Below are 21384 nucleotides of genomic sequence, written 5' to 3' on the forward strand. Positions count from 1 at the left end.
AGACCTGCTCAAAGCCAGGGGAGGCACGATCAGTGTGATCGCTCACCCCCACAGGCATAGGAGACTGCTGTGTGCTGGGCTGCTGTGGGCTTAGTACATCTCTCCTTTTATAAAAAGAACCAAGCAAATTTGCACATTAAGAGCAATACTTAAAAAAACTAATATGTGAGTAACAATTGAGGTGCAAATCTGCTGATAAGTGAGCCCCTGCCAATGGGACCATTTTTTTTTTTTTTATTTATAAAGAGGGGAAGGAGGAAAAGTTGGGGGAGGAGACCTTTTCTATTAGTGTTGTCCTAATGGCTTTTCCCCCATAGATGGAAAGGTGATAGAACGACTGGATCTCAACTCGTTAGAGTCAGGAGAAATTAATCAGTAAAATGGAGCAGCAGCTTTGCCCCATGTCAGCCCTTACTTTCCTATCTGGGGGAAGTATGAATAACTAATTATAATATTCATTTAGCCAATAGGGGGAGGGGATCAGGTATTCTTCCATACAAAGAAGGAAATTATTGAATAGACTAAAGTAATTACTATGGTAGCTATGTACTAAGCCTTGGGAGGAGAGAAAGCTGATGGAGATAAAGGACCAACCAATCAGCTCCTATCATGTTACAGGCTGTTTGAAAAAAATGACAGGAGCTGATTGGTTGGTACTTTATATCCATCCACTTTCTCTCTCCATGGTTTAGACCAGTGGTTGTCAAACTCAGTCCTCAGGACCCCACACAGTTCATGTGTTCCAGGTCACCCAGCAGGTGCACAGGTGTAGTCATTACTCACTGACACATTTTAAAAGATCCATAGGTGGAGTTAATTATTTCACTTGTGATTCTGTGAGGAGACCTGGAAAACATGCACTGTTTGGGGTCCTGAGGACTGAGTTTGAGAAACTGTGGCTTAGACAATCCCTGTGCAGTATTAAAGGGTTTATGTACTAACAGGTATTTAAAGGACTATAAACCCCCGCACTAGAGCTGTCAAACTTGCATGATATCATTATGTCAGGTAGCTCTCTGATGAATTCATCTATAGATAGAACATCTTATTCAGTGACATGGCATGCAGACAGCAGTTAGCGATGGCTGTACCTCAGCTCATCAAAAGTGAAACAGAGAAATATTTGTGGTGGCAGTGAGACATTAAATCGTAATGTCATCACACCACGGTTAGGGTTGTCAGTGCCGATTCCATCTCTTTCTCCTTTGTGACGGCCGCTACTTCCTTGGTAATGGCAGCTTCCATCAGCGAACATCACACTAAAGAAAACCAGTGGGCTGCAAGAGTGCCCCCTGCAGGACATAAGTGACAGTGTGGGAAATGATGAGGAGCAGTTACTGTTGCTGGCTGAATATATTTGGAATTCAGCAGTGATTAGTTCATGTTTCCACATCACACTTTTTTCCGCCATTTGTAGGATTAAGATATTGAGGATAGAAATGGAGTCTTGGAGATAAGGCATTGAAACGAGGCTGTGCCAGCTTCTCTAGTTCCCAAACCAGCTCCTAATGGCTGCTCTCAAGTAAAGGTAATTGATGTAAAGTATTGACATGGAGATTATGCAGCCCAGTATTGTCAATACCGTAGAGGCAATATTTAAAGAACGGGCAGTAGCGCTATGGTTTCTAGCTCCACATTGGTTTCCAATCAGCTTCTGGTCCCGGGACTGTAGAGCAAAAGAATAAGACATAGTTAATGATCTATTATCATAAACCCTGTTATCTGAGTGACTGATACAGCAGCCAATCGTAATAGGGTAGCATTAATTAATGCTCATACAGACGGAGTTTAAAAGGAAGTTTATCCAGACACAGAATAAACATAAATAAGTGTTACAAATGTATGAAATGAGTGTTATTTGAGAAAGGAGAGTTTGTTAGTCTCGTTAGGAAGGCACTTGTTTAATCCGTTAAGTAACGGAAAAAATGTCCTATCATGGGACTGTATTTATGAATGATAGATAGACCAGCCAATTGTAAGGAAGGAAAAGAAACATACTAGCCAACACGTACATCCACGTGGTTCTGAAGGTGTTCAGACCACATAGGAAATTAGCATATGTAAACAAAGTAATTAGGAAAGCATTTAAGCATACTGAGAGGAACTAAAGAATTCAAATATGAAGCATGTGTTTATAATCTGCAGCAGAGAATGCTAATTGAATATCAAAGTATATGAAAGAGTATACAAATAAATTAAGTAATAACCTGTTGGAGATTGATAATGATCAATTGTGAAGGAATATGTAAAAAATCGTAGATCAATGTAAACACACTCGGAAATGAAGGAGATATAATCGATGAAAAAAATGGGTAATTCTCAGTTAGGAGACACATATTAAATACAAATGTCAAAAAGCAAGTCCGATCATGAAGATTTATTTACTATTGACGGGCAAGCCAGTCATTCAGACGAAAGGAGTACCGGCCATTGCGTGCATCCGCTTGTTTCTAAAGATGTTCTGAAATTGCGCGGAGTTAACATATGTAGGTGAAGTAGTTTTAAAAGTATTTGCAAACATAAAGAAGACCCGAGTCTCAGATATGAAACATATCACAATAACATTCAAAAGAAATTACTGATGAAATGAGTGATTAATAAATAAGAAGGTATGTGCAATACCTAAAATTGTTAGCATGGGATTTATGGTGACGTTAGTCAGTAAAAGTGCGAGTGATGTTGAAAGGTGTTAGACTACGTAGGAATGAAAGTGTGTAAACATAGATAAAATCCAAAAGATAAAATATAGTCTTTGTCAAGCGCCTATTCAGCGGACTAGGTGGGTAAGTGACTGTTACATCAATCAGACCCATACGGGTAGTGTTGTGAATGTGTGTTGTGACATGGTTGAGAAAGTGTGAAGCTTAAGCAGATAATTGAGGTGTAATAGGGATTTGAATGAAGGTGACCCTATGGGACTATGAAATATATAAATAAAGGTGAAAAAGAAATAAAAGTAAAATGAGTAAAGGAAAATATTGTGATGTGAGTGCTGTGATGTGCAGGGGATGATGATCTGGTGAGTGAGTTGGGGAGACTAATTGGTAAAGACAGTGTCTAAATTGGTGTAAAAACCTGAAAAAAACAGAGATAAAATAGAAAATATATAAAATAATTGAAAAATAAATAAATACAAACCGCCAAAACAGGATTCCAATGAGATAAGATTTATAGGAGACTTCTGTAATAGCTGGAAAGAGGCCAGGGACACATTACAGAAATACTGGCACATCTTACTCTCAGATTCCGACCTGGCTGACAACCTAGGCAGTAGAGTCAATATGAGCTGGCGTAGAGCCCCAAACCTTAGAGACAGATTAGTCAGAAGCCACCTCAATTTGCATTCAAATCTAACCTCAACCACTGTTGGGAGCTACCCCTGTGGTGCTTGTAAAGTGTGTGCACACATACAAAATGTGGATAAGGTCACAGATAAATTTGGTCAGGTCATTAAAATGAAAGAATTTTACAATTGCAGAACAACAAATGTGATCTATTGCATTACATGCCCATGTGATAAAAAATATGTAGGCATGACATCTAGGATGATGAAAGTCAGAATCCTTGAACATCTGGGAAATATTCGAAATGCTGAGACCGATATAAAAAAGATGAAACAACTAACCACAGTGGCCAGACATTTTCACTCTAAACATTCTGGGCGAACGAAGATCTGAAGGCTTTTTGCCTTGAAAGAATCAAACTCGGCCTAAGAGGAGGAGATCTTAATAGAGCCCTCCAACAAAAAGAGAGCGAGTGGATATTTAGACTGGGCACAGTAATACCCGGTGGTCTCAATGAGAATATTAACTTTAGTGTTTTTCTTATAGAATAACTCATGTCCATACTCCTTCGTATCAATGACCTTCTCAAGGGTTCGATCTCTTTGCTGACCTGTCAATTCTGATTCACTATACACATCATTGGTTTATTTCTTTCTCATTCCTCTCAAATCCTCTCTTATTTTATATTTGATTCAGACATATTCCCTGTATGTTTCATAAATTCAGAACTTTTGAATTTTCGTATTTATTTATTTTTCAATTATTTTATATAGTTTCTATTTTATCTCTGTTTTTTTCAGGTTTTTACACCAATTTAGACACTGTCTTTACCAATTAGTCTCCACAACTCACTCACCAGATCATCATCCCCTGCACATCACAGCACTCACATCACAATATTTTCCTTTACTCATTTTACTTTTATTTCTTTTTCACCTTTATTTATAGATTTCATAGTCCCATAGGGTCACCTTCATTCAAATCCCTATTACACCTCAATTATCTGCTTAAGCTTCACACTTTCTCAACCATGTCACAATATATATATATATATTATATATATACACACACACACACACACACACACACACCTGTGCAAAAGTTTTAAGCAGGTGTGAAAAAAGGCTGCCATGTAAGAATGCTTTCAAAAATAGAAGTGTTAATAGTGTGCATTTTGTTAATTGATAAAAAATAAAGTGAATGAACGAAAGAGAAATCTAAGTCAAATCAATATTTTTTTTGTGACCACCCTTTGCCTTCAAAACAGCATCAATTCTTCTAGGCACACGTGCACAAAGTCAGGGATTTTGTAGTATTATAGTAAGGATATTTAATTAGAACCTCTATACACTCCTGCCTATACCTTCTAATATCCTGCCTATAAACCTCTAAGGATGACGCTATTTTGCGTACGCAGTCATATAGAAAATAAAGACTCCAGACCTTGAATCTGTGGTTCACAAAGTGATATTTCAAGTAAAAGTACAGTCAGTCAGTTACACGCTATGATCTAAGTACAATTTAGCGCAAAGAATTATACAGACCCAAGTACAGTTATACATACGCAGCGCTCTGGGCCAGATGTAGGCATCAGTAAGAAACCCCCGTCAATCAGCATTCAGCAAGAAGACTCAGACTGGGGTCACAACACACACGTCTGTTTCTGTGAGAGTATAAACAACACAATAGAGAGGCTTGTCGCTGATGTCATTGGTTCCCAAGGAGGATGCATCTGTTGCAGAGCATTTAACAGGTTGATTGAAATAGACACAGTCCAGCCTCTAACAACTGGTTGTCTCTGGTTTCCTGCCTCATGCACATCCTAACAGTTGGTCATATAATGTACATTTCGGTGCTTTAAGTCTCTGCGGTCCATAAGTTGAGAATGCAAGTTGCAATCAGCACACTGACGATACCAGAATGCTGTTGAAAGAGTGCAGATCAGTATAATATCAAACATGACTTACTTATCATGTATTAAACCTTAGCTACCAAATAACCTTTATTTCACAGCAATTATAACAAATTAACAAACTTGAATCTTATACTTTAAAGCTTATGAGACCTTTTATGTGATTATGTACTGTGTAAGTATTTGGGGTTTGATATAAAGATGCTAGTTAATTTGGCGCAGATGCGTGCGCATGAAGCTAATAAACAGCGTTTTCATACAGGATCTTATGCATTCGCTAATATGCGACTAGTTAACAGCGCAATTGTGCGTATTAATGTGTGTATGAGAAATGGTGAAAGATGCAATCGCATGATGCTAATAGTAATGTCGTCATATGTACTTAAGTGTGACTTTACCTAAAATGGCGCTTGGGCGGCCATTCGCAAAATAGCGTCTTACGATCTCATTTTCTAAAATGGCGTCTTGCGGCCAGTCGCAAGATGGCGTCTTTGCGATCTAATTTTAAGCTGATCTTGTCTCAGCCAATTATCCAGCTTCGACAGGTCACCCTTTGATAGCGAACAACATGCTATCACAATCTGATTTTAAAAATTAATTTAGGCTTACATTGATATATTATTTAGTGTTATTATGGGATGGCACAAGGTGGTTCTTAATCCATCAATAATGTGTCTCTGAGTGTGGACATAAAACTACTATTATACGCACACCGCGGATCTTGGAAGATCATGTGAAAGGTGTGGGGATACACCAGTCCTATAAAGGCAGTCTTGAATGGGAATTTGAGACTTTACATTATCTGGTGTTTTAAAAATAAAATTTCAATAATACATTCTATGCATGTCTAAATATAATACATTAAATGATGGTATTTCCTAGTTCAGGGTTGTAATGCAGTTCTATATTTACCCCAGTATTCATATTGTCATTACTGACCACCATCATAATTTTGTTCTTTCGTTTTACTCTATTTTTACATTTTCCACACTTCAACACAATAGGAACACACCGGACACATAGGCCAATTATTATGATGACAATCAATATAAGGATCAAGAATTTGCCTATGCTGGCGATCACTTCCTGGACCCATTCCCCTAGGCCTGAGAACCATTTCACTGGGTTCAACCATGAGACCCATCCTTCTATCTTCTCCCCTACTTCAGCCACTGAAGCATTATGGTTCTTACAAAATTCCCATTTTAGCTGCAGAATTTCATCCATCTTCCAGTCTATCACCTCCTTGGGGTCGCTGGTATCATTGGTGACATAGGTGCAACATTTTACTCCAAATTGGGTGGCCAAAGTTCCGCAGTACCCTCCAGTAACAGCAGTTAAATAATTTAACACTAGCCTGTGTTGCACCAGTTCTTTCTTGTACGCTTGCAGTTCTCTCCCTGTATACCTGAATGTGTCATCATACATCTCGGTGATATTATCTATCAATTTAGCAAGTTCCTGAATATATCTAAAATGTAATGTACCCCGAGCGATCCTGGTGGAATCCAGTGCGACTAAAACTTGGAAGCCAGTTGTCTCACTAATTAACTGAGTGGCTTTATGCACGTCACCAGGTATCATATTTCGTTTGCCTCTGTGTTCATACTGCGTGTGAAGATATGGTGATGGTGTGTTTTTATGGATACCAAGCATTTCAACATGTGTGAGGGCCATAACTTCTGGGACTACTCTTCCCAGGTAACACAAACCTTCGGAACTCGGGGAGAGCCACTTATACGCCTTTCTTCCACATATAAAATACACATTATCGGGTAGATCATAAGGGATGGTATGCATCATTATCATTAAACACATTTCCCTTGCAAAGAATCCTATCTCAGGCTCTGCCATCTGGTATATGCAAGTTTCTGCTTGCATTATTTTAGCACAATAACTATCTGGTACCTTACCAATAATTTCTTTTGTGGAACTCAATGTATATCGGTACCTAAAATGTTTCCCACTAGAATTAATTGAATGTAACAGATCATGATTTACGGACTCATTATCAGCTCTCTGTGAAAAGGTCATCGTCTGATTATTCCCTGTCACTTCCCAACTCCCGGGTTTATTGGGGTTGGTTATGTTCAAACACAAAAGTGATCTATCTACTTGGAATTGATAGAGTTTAAAATGAGGTGGTTTGGATGAGAGGAATTTTCCATCCAATGTTTTCCCTTTTTACAATTCTAAAATTTCCGTGATATTCAGTGGAAATGGCACCATCCCTACATTATGCTGTCCCTGTGGCACATGTGAACACACCCAGCAATCAGTTTGATTTAATACTTTGCCTACCATGCTATGATAATCCTCTAAAGGATACCCACCCCAGTACAGGTTATATTTAGGCTGGCACCGTTGAATACAGTTCTCATCAACTATTGACCCACAATGCTCATAAATACAGGAATCTTCAGACGATAAACTTCCACACCGTCCCCGTATATCCGGAATAACAGCTCTCTTAACAATAACAGTACTAAGATTGGTCAGACACTCCCCTGATTGGCATAGCACTTCTCCTGATTCCACTCCATCAGCACTGCCATCAGCTCCCATCTCCTCAATTGGTCCCCCATCACAGAAATCAGATATCCCAGAACCAACCAGAATGGTGAACACTTTAAAAGAGAATATGAAACTGAACACAGCAGGCCCGTCCATTGCCACAACAAGACCTGCAAATTTCTTTTAGTTCAGGTATCTCACTACGACCTTTTCAATCCTCCCGCAACAAGTTCGCGATCGACAGGTCCACGCTATCAGCCTTGTCTCCGACTTGTTTCTCCACCGGTTGATTGACCTTTTTGCAGTGAGTGGAATGGACCCAGGTATCTCTCTCAGCCACCTTCAAAGATGTAGTACTTGTCAGCAGCACCTGGTATGGACCTTCCCACTGATCAGTCAAACAACCTGAACGCAAGAAATTTCTGATCATAACATATTCTCCTGGTTCAACATCATGACAGTTAGTTTCAGGCATATCATTGGACAACAATTTCAGTTTCTGCTGTTGCTGTTTTAACTGCTTACTCATTAGTATAAGATACCTTACAGTTACCTCATTGTTACCTTTCAAGTCTTCCTGTGGACTTATAATCAAATGAGGTTGTCTACCGAACAGTATTTCAAAGGGAGACAGATTTAGAGGGGGTCTGGGAGTGGTCCTTATACTACGCAGAACCAACGGTAATGCTTCTGGCCAACCTAGTCCAGTCTCTGCCATGATTTTACTTAGCTTATTTTTAATAGTCCCATTCATCCTCTCTACCTTGGCACTGGCTTGCGGTCGGTAGGGGGTGTGAAGTCAGCTATTAATACCCATCAGCTTACACATATTTTGAAAAACATCACCTGTGAAATGAGTACCCCTGTCACCTGATTTTAGGGATACCATATCTGCATACAAATTCCTGAACTATTTTCTTGGCAGTAAACGCAGCAGTATTAGTGGCCGCTGGGCAGGCCTCAACCCAATTAGAAAATACGTCAGTGCACACTAATACATATTTGAGATTCCTGCAGGGTGGTAATTGGATGAAATCAATTTGTATCACCTGGAAAGGTCCATCAGTCGGTGGAATGTGGGACGGTTCGGTAGGGATCGCTTTCCCTATGTTCTTCCTGAAGCAGGTCAGACAGGACATTGCTCTCTTTTCTGCTTGTGAAGAAAACCTGGTTCACACCAGTATGCTCTTACCAATTTGTACATACCTTGCTTTCCCAGATGAGTCAGACCATGTGCTGCCTCAGCCAGGCTGGGGTAATATGCCTTGGAGGCTACTGGTTTACCTTGTCCGTCCCTCCAGAGCCCGGAGGACTCTTGCCCACATCCCTTAGACTTCCAGATGGACTTTTCCTGGATTGAACACAAATTTTGCATCTCAATTAATTTCAGCATATCAATTGTTTGAAAAGACATAATTTTTTTCAGTTGGAGAAAACATTTTTAACCCTGCTGCCCATTTTGCAGCTTCATCACCTCTGTTGTTGCCCAGTGACACCGGATCATCCTCACATGTATGGGCTTTACACTTAATTACTTCCACCACTTTGGGCAGTTGGATTGCTTCTAAAAAGATGTTTTATGTGTCGGGAATGTGCCTGCTGCTGTCATAAAATTTCTCAGACGCCATAGAGCCCCGAAATCATGCACTACCCCGAACGCGTACCTCGAGTCAGTGTAAATGTTAGCAGATTTGCCTGCTGCCAGTTCACATGCTCTAGTTAGCCACCTGAGCTGAGTGAGGAGGACCAAGAGGTTTAGCTTCTATGATGTCTGTGTCATTTACAACAGCATAACCTGTACATAATTCACCTGTGTCTGTTTGTCTATGACAACTCCCATCCATGTAAAAAGTCACATCTACATTCTCTAAAGGTGTATCATGTATGTCAGGTCTAGCAGTAAAGGTCTGATTCAGATATTCCATACAATCGTGTGCATCATTATGTCCGCTGAACTCACCTCCCGCCAGCAACTCATCCCCTTCCACCCTTTGTACATCATGTTGTACATATGGTAAATACGTTGGGTTCAGCGTGCTGCAACGTTTAACAGTGATGTTTGCAGGTGCGATTAGAGCTAGTTCCCATTTGGTAAACCTAGCTGAAGAGACGTGTATGGTTTGGGCAGAGTTCAGCAGAGCAGATACAGCATGGGGAGTATAGACAATCATATCATGACCCAATACTATGTCCTCACTTTTACTCACCAATAGAGCGGTAGCTGCTACACTTCTCAAACAGGTGGGGAGTGATCTTGCCACAGTGTCCAATTGGGCACTGTAGTATGCTACGGGCCTACTGGCATCACCATGTTTTTGTGTGAGGACACCTGCAGCACAACCATCGGCTTCCGTACAATACAAATCAAAAGGTTTTTCATAATCAGGTATTCCCAATGCAGGTGCTCTTGTCAGACTATCCTTAAGATTAAGGAAAGCCTGCTCTGACTCCTCTATGTGTATGACATGATCAGGCTTTGAGGAAGAGACTAAGGACCTCATTCAGAGTCGGTCGTTGCGGCCGCACAGTCGTAGGGGAAAGGGGCCGGATATGCAAATTAAGCGATCACAAATTGCGGTCCTAAGATGAGATCGTTAGTTGAACGACCGAGGGTAAGAAGCGGCCGTAAGACTAAATAACGCCCCCTTCTCGATCACAACACACGTCATCTCCTGGGATATAAGGATTAAGCGCGAGCATCGGGTACCATTGGAGCTGGTCGTAAAGCTTAAGGTTGACCATACCCTCTCTTAAGCACTACGATCAAGTCAGTGTAAAAACCTCCCATGTTACATGTGCCATGACGCTACTTTGTTAATTATGCACTCCCATTAAATGCCGTTCACATAATTAGCTACGCCTGCGTTCGGATCTCCACTCCCCCGTTTTCAAGCACCTTCCCCTGTTACCACCCACAAACGGTTCATTCTGTCACTCAAACTAACGACCTGGCTGTGTTCAAGGAGAGAGAAATTTCTGATCGTAAGAGCTAGTTTGCGCACGCGCATTGCGAACTTTACGCATGCGTAGTTTAGCAAACATCAGTGGCGTATGACCGTGCGGCCTGAACGACCGACTCTGAATGAGGTCCTAAGTCCTGCAAAGGCAAGGCCAAAATAGAAAAATCTGGGATCCACATTCTACAGTATCCACACATTCCCAAGAAGGTACAAATTTGCTGTTGATTCTGCGGCACTGTCATGTTCTGTATGGCCAGGATTCTATCATTTGTGAGATGTTGTAACCCCTGGGTTAGGCAGTGTCCCAAATATTTTACTCTGGATTGGCATGGCTGTAGTTTGTCCTTAGCCACCTTGTGTCCTGTATGCGAGAGATGAAGCAACAAAAGTTTAGTATCATTTAAACATGACATAAATGAATCAGAACATAGCAATAAATCATCCACATATTGAATTAGAACAGATCCATTGGCAGGTTGAAAAGATTGTAAACAGTCGTGCAATGCCTGGGAAAAGATACTGGGGCTGTCTATGAAACCTTGGGGAAATCGTGTCCATGTATATTGTACACCTCTGTATGTGAATGCGAATAAATACTGACAGTCAGGGTGGAGAGGCACAGAGAAGAAAGCAGAACAGAGGTCAATGACAGTGAAATGGGTTGCATTTGGTGGGATCTGCATAAGAATGACAGCTGGATTTGGCACTACGGGGAATTGGCTCTCTACTACCTTATTAACACTTATAAGGTCTTGTACCAGCCTATAGCCCCTTCCACCACTCTTCTTCACCGGAAAGATGGGACTGTTGGCTACACTAGCTGTACAAACTAAAATTCCCTGTTGCAATAATCGCTAAATTATTGGAAAAACCCCTAATTCTATCTCCTGTTTTAGCGGGTACTGGGGAATTTTTGGAGCTTGCCTACCGCCTTTTAAATTTACCATTACAGGGCTTATGTTTGCCATTAATCCAGTGTCCTGTCCATCCTTAGTCCAAAGGGAATCTGGAATTTGGGACAACATTTGATCTACCTAAGATGGATTTTCATTTAAACTGGTAGAGTGATACATTATCCTTTGGGGAGTGTCCAACATATCCCGCACCTCGTGCGCAACTCTTTCTGGGATATCTAGAAATACACCATCAGGGGTGCAATATATGACACATCCCATCCTACATAACAAATCTCTACCCAGCAGGTTAGTAGGAGCCGCAGCAGTCAGAAGGAAAGAATGCCTGGTATGCAGCGGCCCGATAGTAACCCCTGTGGATTTTGTTAAAGGATAATGTTCCACTTTACCTGTTACACCCATTGTTGGTACTGTCTCGTTGGTCACCTGTAAATTAACGGGATATTTTATCACTGACCTGGTCGCCCCTGTGTCTACAAGAAAAGGATATTTAGTACCAGCTACATCAACCATCATGACCGGTTCTTCCCTAGTACTTCCCGTTAACCTGACTATCTGTAGACTACAGGTATGACCTGACCCCTAGCATTGGCTACCATTCTCCAATAAAGCATTAACGGCCACAATTGGAACTGGTGCCTGCTGGACATTTGCTGGTCTCTGTGCATATTCCTTATGGGGATATCCAGGTACTCTCTGGTTTGGGGGTCCTACCCTTTTTACTCTGCAGGTTCTACTTAAATGTCCTGGCTGGTTACAATTAAAACATGTTCGTGGATCGGATGAAGACACGGGTTGTTGTGAGGTTTGAGCAGGGGGAAAAGGTGGTGGATATGGGTAGGGATATGGAGGATAAGGGTATTGTGTGGGATATGAAGTTTGTGAGTAGTATAGGACCTGTGGTTGTGTAGGGTTAGTAGAATAGAGCTGTGTTTGCTGTTGCCTGGGGTTAGTGAGGGCGTATACCGGTTCAGGTGTAAGTGTGCGTGTAGATGCAAGTTTGTCTGTTGGCTTTGATGTTACCATCATTCCTTCCAGAGCTTGGATACTGACAGCCATTAGTTTTTCGCTCTGGGTCTCTCTCTTCTTTGAGATGTTTTTATCATGTTCTATGGCAGATTCTATGAGTGTATCTATTGTGACTCCTCTCCAGCCAGGTTATGAGGTCTGAACCCGGGTCTTTAAGACCGTCCATGAGTATCGTGACTATCATTCCCCTGTGGTGAATGCTATCTTTAATATCCTCTAACCCAGTGTATTGGGTGAGAGCCTGCAGAGCCCGGTCGCAATAATCTTCTGCAGATTCACTCTCCTTTTGCTTTATTGTAAAAATTTTGTTCCCTTGGTTTACTTGGTCTGTTAAGGGAACGTCACCATCCAATACACAATCTGTGATAAATTTTGTCACGTCGGTATTGCGTGGTAGACAGGTCCTTAACACCACATGCCAATCTTTATTAGTTGGTTCATGAGAACTACCCAAATTCCTCAAAAATCTTTGACATTTGGCTAGTTCCTTTTTGGAATCGTGGAAATCATTTATGATGCAATTTAGTTCTGCTCTTGTCCAAGGACAATGCATTACCACTTCCCTCATGGGCACTACACTGTTTGCATCTGCATTTCCATTCGGAACGGTTATTGTCCGAATGGGATGCAGACCGGCAGCGCTGCTACCTTTGACCTTGTTACCTGGCTGGGGGTTTAATCTGTTGCTGCTACGTATGGTATTAACAACTTCCTCCATGGGTGCAGAGGGTGTTAGCACTTCCCTTGCTGTTACCGATGAAGATGGCGGCACCACTCGTGATTGTTGTGGTGCAGCATCTATCATCTGTACAGCATGGGAAATGGCAGACATTACAATAGGCTCATCATCCACATCATGAACATTTTCTTTATGGTTGCTTAAGAGAGGGTACAAATTGCTTGTTACATTTTTATGGGTATTTTTGATAACTGTACTTGCACCTCCATCCACATAAGGTGGAGGTGGTGCACGTGAACTGCTGACAATACTTTCCACAATGCTACCTTGCTGCACGTGCGCGCCATTTTGCGGCTCGCCCGCATTGCAATTTAGCGTCGCGGATGTATTCTCTGGCAAAGCGCTCGCAATGCTAGTTTGCGCCACTTGCGCATTTTTAAGCCACGCATCCCCTTCATGCTGCCACAACTTTAAACATTCATAATATTTTACATTTTTCTCTCGGGAGCGCATCAGACTGATGTGGTCCCGGACATTATCTAATACATCTTTATCAAAACTACCAATTCTGGGAAACGGTCTAACACTCTTCATCGTCATTTTAAACCATACATCACAATACCTTATTGCATAGGTACCGTACTTAGTATGCATAATACAACGGGCCGATCCAAGCGGCGCTTTCATTAGCAGCACATCATTGTCTAACATCTCTATTGTTTGCATGGCTCCCATTCTGAGACAACTCCTACGTTTTTCAATAAAGATATAAACTGGTGAAAGACAGTCAAGATACTTTCACTTACCTGTGGACGATTTAAAAGGCAGCGCTCACACACCTGTGAAGATTTGAAGAAGGCTACTCCACACACCCGGATAAGATTTAAGAAGGCAACTTCCACACCTATGGAAGTTTAAGTTGGCTACTTCCACGCACCTCTCTACAACAAAGACAACATGTACACCTGCTACTGTGTATAGAACGGTAAGCTGCTTACCGAGCGGCTAGCACTTAGCCCTTAAAGGTCATACGGTACCTCTAACTTTAGGGAACCAGTTACCCCTACCAACAAATACTCACTGTTACACACTTTTTTCCTGCACAGAAAAATACACGTTAACCCAGATATTGCTAACAATTGAAAAATGTAAACCTCAACGGCTTTGTTTAAACACGTGGCAGCACAACCGGAAGTACGTATATGCTATTGTGCGACCAGTTGCATATACAATAATGCGGCTACCACACACCGTATGACAACCTTTAGCTGCTTACACAAAAGTGCGTCTTGACTGTGTGCAAAACTGCAACTCAGCTGCATGCTCAATACTGCGGCACCCCTCTAATCATAAGGTTCTATCAACAAAGGAAAACAAACTTTTTCCTCTCTTGTCCCTGGATTCTAGTCAGCATCCCTGGCTCACACGAAAACGGGTAGCGATTTCTCAGCACTGAGCGGTTGCAGGTAAATCCTGCATGTGGCCACTCCACCCTTTGGTGAGATATCGATAACCGTATGTGCCGTGTGAGTAGGTCCGTGACTTCACTATGAGCCCCCAACTAAGGATATTTAATTAGAACCTCTATACACTCCTGCCTATACCTTCTAATATCCTGCCTATAAACCTCTAAGGATGACGCTATTTTGCGTACGCAGTAATAAAGTAATTAAAGACTCCAGACCTTGAACCTGTGGTTCCAAAGCACAAAGTGATATTTCAAGTAAAAAGTCAGTTACACGCTATGATCCAAGTACAATTTAGTGCAAAGAATTATACAGACCCAAGTACAGTTATACATACGCAGCGCTCTGGGCCAGATGTAGGCATCAGCAAGAAACCCCCGTCAATCAGCATTCAGCAAGAAGACTCAGACTGGGGTCACAACACACACATTTATACTCTCACAGAAACAGACAACACAATAGAGAGGCTTGTCGCTGATGCCATTGGTTCCCAAGGAGGATGCATCTGTTGCAGAGCATTTAACAGGTTGATTGAAATAGACACAGTCCAGCCTCTAACAACTGGTTGTCTCTGGTTTCCTGCCTCATGCACATCCTAACAGTTGGTCATATAATGTACATTTCGGTGCTTTAAGTCTCTGCGGTCCATAAGTTGAGAATGCATGTTGCGATCTTCACACTGATGATACCAGAATGCTATTGAAAGAGTGCAGATCAGTATAATATCAAACATGACTTACTTATCATGCATTAAACCTTAGCTACCAAATAACCTTTATTTCACAGCAATTATAATAAATGAACAAACTTGAATCTTATACTTTAAAGCTTATGAGACCTTTTATGTGAATATGTACTGTGTAAGTATTTGGGGTTTGATATAAAGACGCTAGTTAACTTGGGGCAGATACGTGCGCATGAAGCTAATAAACAGCGTTTTCATACAGGATCTTATGCATTCGCTAATATGCGACTAGTTAACAGCGCAATTGTACATATTAATGTGTGTATGAGAAATGGTGAAAGATGCAATCGCATGATGCTAATAGTAATGTCACCATATGTACTTAAGTGTGAGTTTACCTAAAATGGCGCTTGGACGGCCATTCGCAAAATGGCGTCTTGCGATCTCATTTTTCTAAAATGGCGTCTTGTGGCCAGTCGCAAGATGGCATCTTTACGATCTAATTTTAAGCTGATTTTGTCTCAGCCAATTATCCGCTTCGACAATAGTCAGGTGTATGATTACCCAATCATACCAAACAGGTGGTAATGATCATCATTTTCATATGTAGGTTGAAACACAGTCATTAACTGAAACAGAAACAGCTGTGTAGGAGGCTTAAAACTGGGTGAAGAACAACCAAACTCTGCTACAAAGGTTATGGTAGACAGTTTCATGTCACAGGTCATAAACCATGGCAACACTAGGCACAGCAACAAGACACAAGGTCATTATACTGCATCAGCAAGGTCTCTCCCAGGCAAAGATTTCAAAGAAGACTGAGGTTTCAAGATGTGCTGTTCAAGGTCTTTTGAAGAAGCATAAAGAAACGGACAAGGTTAAGAACTGTAACCGCAGTGGTCGGCCAAGGAAACTTTGTGCATCAGATGAAAGACACATCATCATGCTTACTTCCTTTCGAAATCAGAAGATGACCAGCAGTGCCTTCCGTTCAAACTGGCAGAAACCAGTGGAACCCAGGTACACCCATCTACTGTTCGGAGAAGTCTGGCCAGAAGTGGTCTTTATGGAAGAATTGCATCCAAAAAGCCATACCTTTGGTGTGGAAACAAGGCCAAGTGACTCAACTATGCACGAAAACATAGGAACTGGGGTGCAGAAAAATGGCAGCAGGTGCTCTGTACTGATGAGTCAAAATTTGAAATATTTGGATATGTAACAGAAGGCAGTTTGTTCGCTGAAGGGCTGGTGAGCGGTACAATAATGAGTGTATGCAGGCAACAGTGAAGCATGGTGGAGGTTCCTTGCAAGTTTGGGGCTGCATTCAGCAAATGGAGTTGGGGATTTGGTCAGGACTAATGGTGTCCTCAATGCTGAGAAATACAGGCAGGTACTTATCAATCATGCAAAACCATCAGGGAGGCGTCTGATTGGCTCCAAATATATTCTGCAGCAGGACAACGACACCAAACATACAGCCAATGTCATTAAGAACTATCTTCAGTGTCAAGAAGAACGAGTCCTGGAAGTGATAATATGGCCCCTACAGAGCCCAGATCTCAACATCATCGAGTCTGTCTGGGATTATGAAGAGACAGAAGGATTTGAGCAAGTCTACATCCACAGAAGGCCTGTGGTTAGTTCTCCAAGATGTTTGGAACAACCCCCCTGCCGAGTCCCTTCAAAAACTGTGTGGAAGTGTACCTAGAAGAATTGATGCTGTTTTGAAGGCAAAGGGTGGTCACACCAAATATTGATTTGATTTCTTTTATTTTCATTCACTTTATTTTTATCAATAGACAAAATGCAAACTATTACTAAACATGGTGCATCATTGGCGTCACACAGTCTAAAATGTCCACACAAAGTTTCAATTCAAGAATAAAAAATCCTTACATCAAGCAGGTGATTGCAGTATTAGATCAACTCCCCCTCTGTTACTCCAAACACATATATTGGTTTTGTGCATATGCAACTTTGTCTCAATGAAAAACACCTCAGAATAAATACAAAACAGGACTAGTGCAACACTGTAATAAAATAAGGTTACACTTTATTTCTCCATCAAACTCACATTTTAATTAAATTTAAAGCATAAAATCACCACACAGGTGAGAAATCCTCTTTGGTTAGCTTGCATCAAAAAAAGTATTCCCCGTCTAACCTAGCCTGATATTAAAGATGTCCAGACTTTGGTCCTGTTCACACTCCCAGGTCAGCTTTAGCAGGCATTCAGAGGTACAACGTTGCCAGCCTAATGCATTTCGGACCAATAGGTCCTTCACCAGAGGCCTCTGATGAAGGGGAATTTGACCTAACACTTCAATCACCTGCTTGATGTTAAGGCGCATATCCACTACACGATTACTGAATGACTGACTGATAACGACATCGATATCATTCAATTGTTCAATATACTGGGCAGTGGATATTGTGCCCACACAACGATATGTTATTCAGTGCAAGCACCCTCCTTCATCCCCCATTAACATGCACAACCTGGGCAGTATGTGCGGGAGCGCGCATCGCTGGTCGTTGCCAGCATATACACTGCACAATTAAACTATAATGTCGTTATCGTTCGATTGTCCATTTATATTGTGTAGTGGATATGCACCTTTAGGTTTTTTTATTCCTGAATTGAAACTTTGTGTGGACATTTAAGGCGGTGTTAAGCCGGTGATGCAGTGATTATTAACATTTCTACATTATTGATTCAAATTTAAGTGAGTGGTGAAGCTCACATAGATCACTTTAGGCTGCTTTCTAGATAATTTGCGCAAGATTCTCAGATCGTTATTTGCAAAAAAAAAAATTAACACCTTTTGAAAGCATTCTTACTTAGCAACATTCTTTCCACACCTGCCAAAAACTTTTGCACAGCAGTGTGTGTGTATATATAAATATATATGTATATATATATGTATATATATATATATATATATATATATATGGAGATTTGCTAAGCAAATATAGATATGAACATTCTTAATATAATGTACTTCTCCGTGTGTAGTGTGGTTTTATTTTTCACCCCTCCCATCCTGCTGAGTGCGATTACAAATTGTAACTTTGCTTTTAATTATGTATTTAAAATAAATACTAAAACTTTAGTACGGTCATATACCAGACTACGTTTACTTATCTTATAGATACAGTTCAGCACAACTCTTTTGTTTGCTGTTTCTTTTTTACTAAATTAATATTTTATTACATTAGCATATTTGACATAAGGGGCGGTATTCAATTGTTTTAGCGTGCCGTCTAAAGTGATGGGTGATCGCGGGGCGCTATTCAATTGATGCAGAGCATTGTGCTGATCGCGCCCATAGGGATCAGGTTTAGCTGCGTAAAATGGCTACCCCCGACCAAAGAGCTGAGTGCAATCGCGAAATTGCAGTTTGGGTGCCCAAACGGGTCACTTTTCACCCATTTCAGCTGGCGAGCTGAATTGGTGCACCAGCAGATGATTGTGCCTGACAGGAGCAACAATTGAATAGCTCCGTCGGGCGCGACGAGGGGTAGAAACAATTGAATTCCGCCCAAGGACTGTAACCACATTTGTGTTGCATGTGATGTGCCTGGATGCATGGACTAGGCAGAAACGTGTCCTTGGAAACTCTTTTAAAATGTTTAAAGACTATTGTTGTTCTTTCATCCTTTCTGGTGCATTTGCATACAAATAGATGAATGTCATGATTTCATTCATTACTGGACAGAAATACAATCAGTCTGACCAAACTTAAGTATGACTAAGCTCTCATCAACCTTATAGAAATGCAAATGGATTCACACTCTCACCTTGACTGAGAAGAGAAGTGCAATAAGTCCCAGGCAGCAGAAATTCATGTAAATGGTGTTAAACATGGACCAGATTATATGATCCCGTACAGGCAGCTGATCAGACGTTATGGTCACGGCAGTTGATTCGCCCTGAATAGTGTTATCTTGCAATGGTGTCATCTCTACCTTTAGCGGTTCATCATATTCCTTGCTGGCGTAATAAAGGGACGTCTTAGGTAATGTCTCTGTGACTTGCTGAGTTGAATCGTCATCATTGATGGTTATCATATTTCAGGAGAGTGGGAAGCCGATGGCTGGATGTGAGCAATAGTCTGCAGAGCTGTGGAATGAAGAATCGTTATACCGAAGGGTAAAAGAGGGAGGAGCAATGTACGTAACATAATAAGGTTGTCATTTAGGGTTTTAAACTTCAATGGCATATTATGATCATCTTTGTTATCTGTTGCAGATGTAGCAGGGCTCTGGCTGCCAGACCCGAGATAATTGTGAAATGGTGTAAAGGGCGAAAGATAACATGAAGTGAGCTACAAAGGCAGCAAAATGTAAATAGAACGTAGATTATTAACAGACACGAAGGCCAGTGTAACATACTTCTTACACTAGAGATGAATGATGGGGGACATGAACGCTGTGTATAAATACATTCATAGGCTTCACCAGCATTTCTCCAACAACCTGTTCTACATATTAGGGGGTCAATTTACTAAAATGAGAGTTTTTAGAAGTAAGTTTTAAAAGTGATGTTGCCTATAGCAACCAATCAGGTTCTAGCTATTATCTTCTAGAAAGTGCTAGTTAAATGTTAAGTAGAATCTGATTGGTTGCTATGGGCAACATCACTTTTAAAACTCACTTCTAAAAAACTCTCACGTTAGTAAATTTACCCCTAGGTCTCCACAGAACAGACATCATCCTCCGTGGGATTTAAATGTAAGACACTTAAGAGACTATGGGGGAAATGTATCAAGTCCTGGAGAGAGATAAAAAATAGTATTTTTACCCAACACATAGGGGTATATTTACTAAGATTCGAGGTTTTTTTAAATCTCGATTTGCATCGCAGAATCTCGGATGATTTTCCCGTTTTTTATCTCGCAAATTTACCAAGAAGTGAGTTTACCTGAAAGTGAGTTTTCCGATGGTGAAGCAAATAGAGGTATCTCCCCCCCAGTTGCAAGTTTAGATGAAATTACTCACCCGAGATTGCAGTGTTTTCTCTCTGCAAAGTTCTCCCGAGCTAGCAGCCTGCACATACGGTGTTTCCCCGAAAATAAGACACGGTCTTATTTTTTGGGGGGGTCAAAATAAAACTCCATAGGGCTTATTTTCGGAGTAGGGCTTATTTTAATTAACATTGACAGCAATTTCAATAATTCAATACAATTCTTTACTTACCTTTATTTTTTTTCCCTCTTTTTCTCTCCTCTCCTCTGCGGCGCTGTTGTAAATGACACTGCCACGCGCTCACTGTGAGAGAGTGAGACGCTGCTGCTGTGATTGGATGCCACTGTTAAATCTTTAACAACGGCATCCATTTCATGCGGGCGGGCGGAGCTGGGGGCATTTTAGTGTAGCGCAGGCAGGGACCAGACAAAATGGGGATTTTGTTAGGGTTTATTTTCGGGGTAGGGCTTATTTTGGACAGTTTTTCAAAAGTAAGGGTAGGTCCTATTATCGGGGAAACACGGTATCGGTGAGATATGTGAAGGCTGCTTGTGTGTTCTACCTGTAAATAACGTTCAAATAATTTACATGTAGCAGCCGCTCTTTGGCTGGTTCCACGTGGGTTCCAGCCAATGAGCGGCCGCTGATTTCTTAGTGGCCCGTGTGAAATAACAGATGATTACGGTCATCTGTCATTTCGTGAGGTGCATGTATATGTGACAACATATACTTGCACCTGTTCGTATGGTTTGCGTAAGTAGTTTTCTTATTTTGCCAAGTATGTGGATGCTACGGAGAGTGGTGCCAGGATTGAGATGAGTATGGGATCTTTTTTCCAGGTACATCCGTGGAATCTACATGGAGAAGTGGACAGATCAGTTGGGCACAGGTAAGTACAGTGCATCCAGAAAGTATTAACAGCGCTTCACTTTTTCCACATTTTGTTATGTTACAGCCTTATTCCAAAATGGAA

The 21384-nt window shown here is 41.2% G+C and overlaps 1 protein-coding gene across 1 annotated transcript; it reads right to left on the reverse strand.

The window, feature by feature from the left end:
* Positions 1-683: 683 nt before the first annotated feature.
* LOC148479629 (dispanin subfamily A member 2b-like) lies at positions 684-19578 on the reverse strand. Its single transcript, XM_088454494.1, has 2 exons — positions 19245-19578; positions 684-1666 (listed from the first exon to the last, which is right to left on the reverse strand). Exons 1-2 carry the CDS (start codon positions 19512-19514, stop codon positions 1487-1489), a joined length of 450 nt encoding a protein of 149 aa, XP_088310620.1. The 5' UTR covers positions 19515-19578; the 3' UTR covers positions 684-1486.
* Between the last annotated feature and the right edge of the window lie 1806 nt (positions 19579-21384).

Source organism: Taudactylus pleione, unplaced genomic scaffold (genome assembly GCF_031769625.1).
Source record: "Taudactylus pleione unplaced genomic scaffold, aTauple2 ptg000619l, whole genome shotgun sequence".
Taxonomy (NCBI): Eukaryota; Metazoa; Chordata; class Amphibia; order Anura; family Myobatrachidae; genus Taudactylus; species Taudactylus pleione.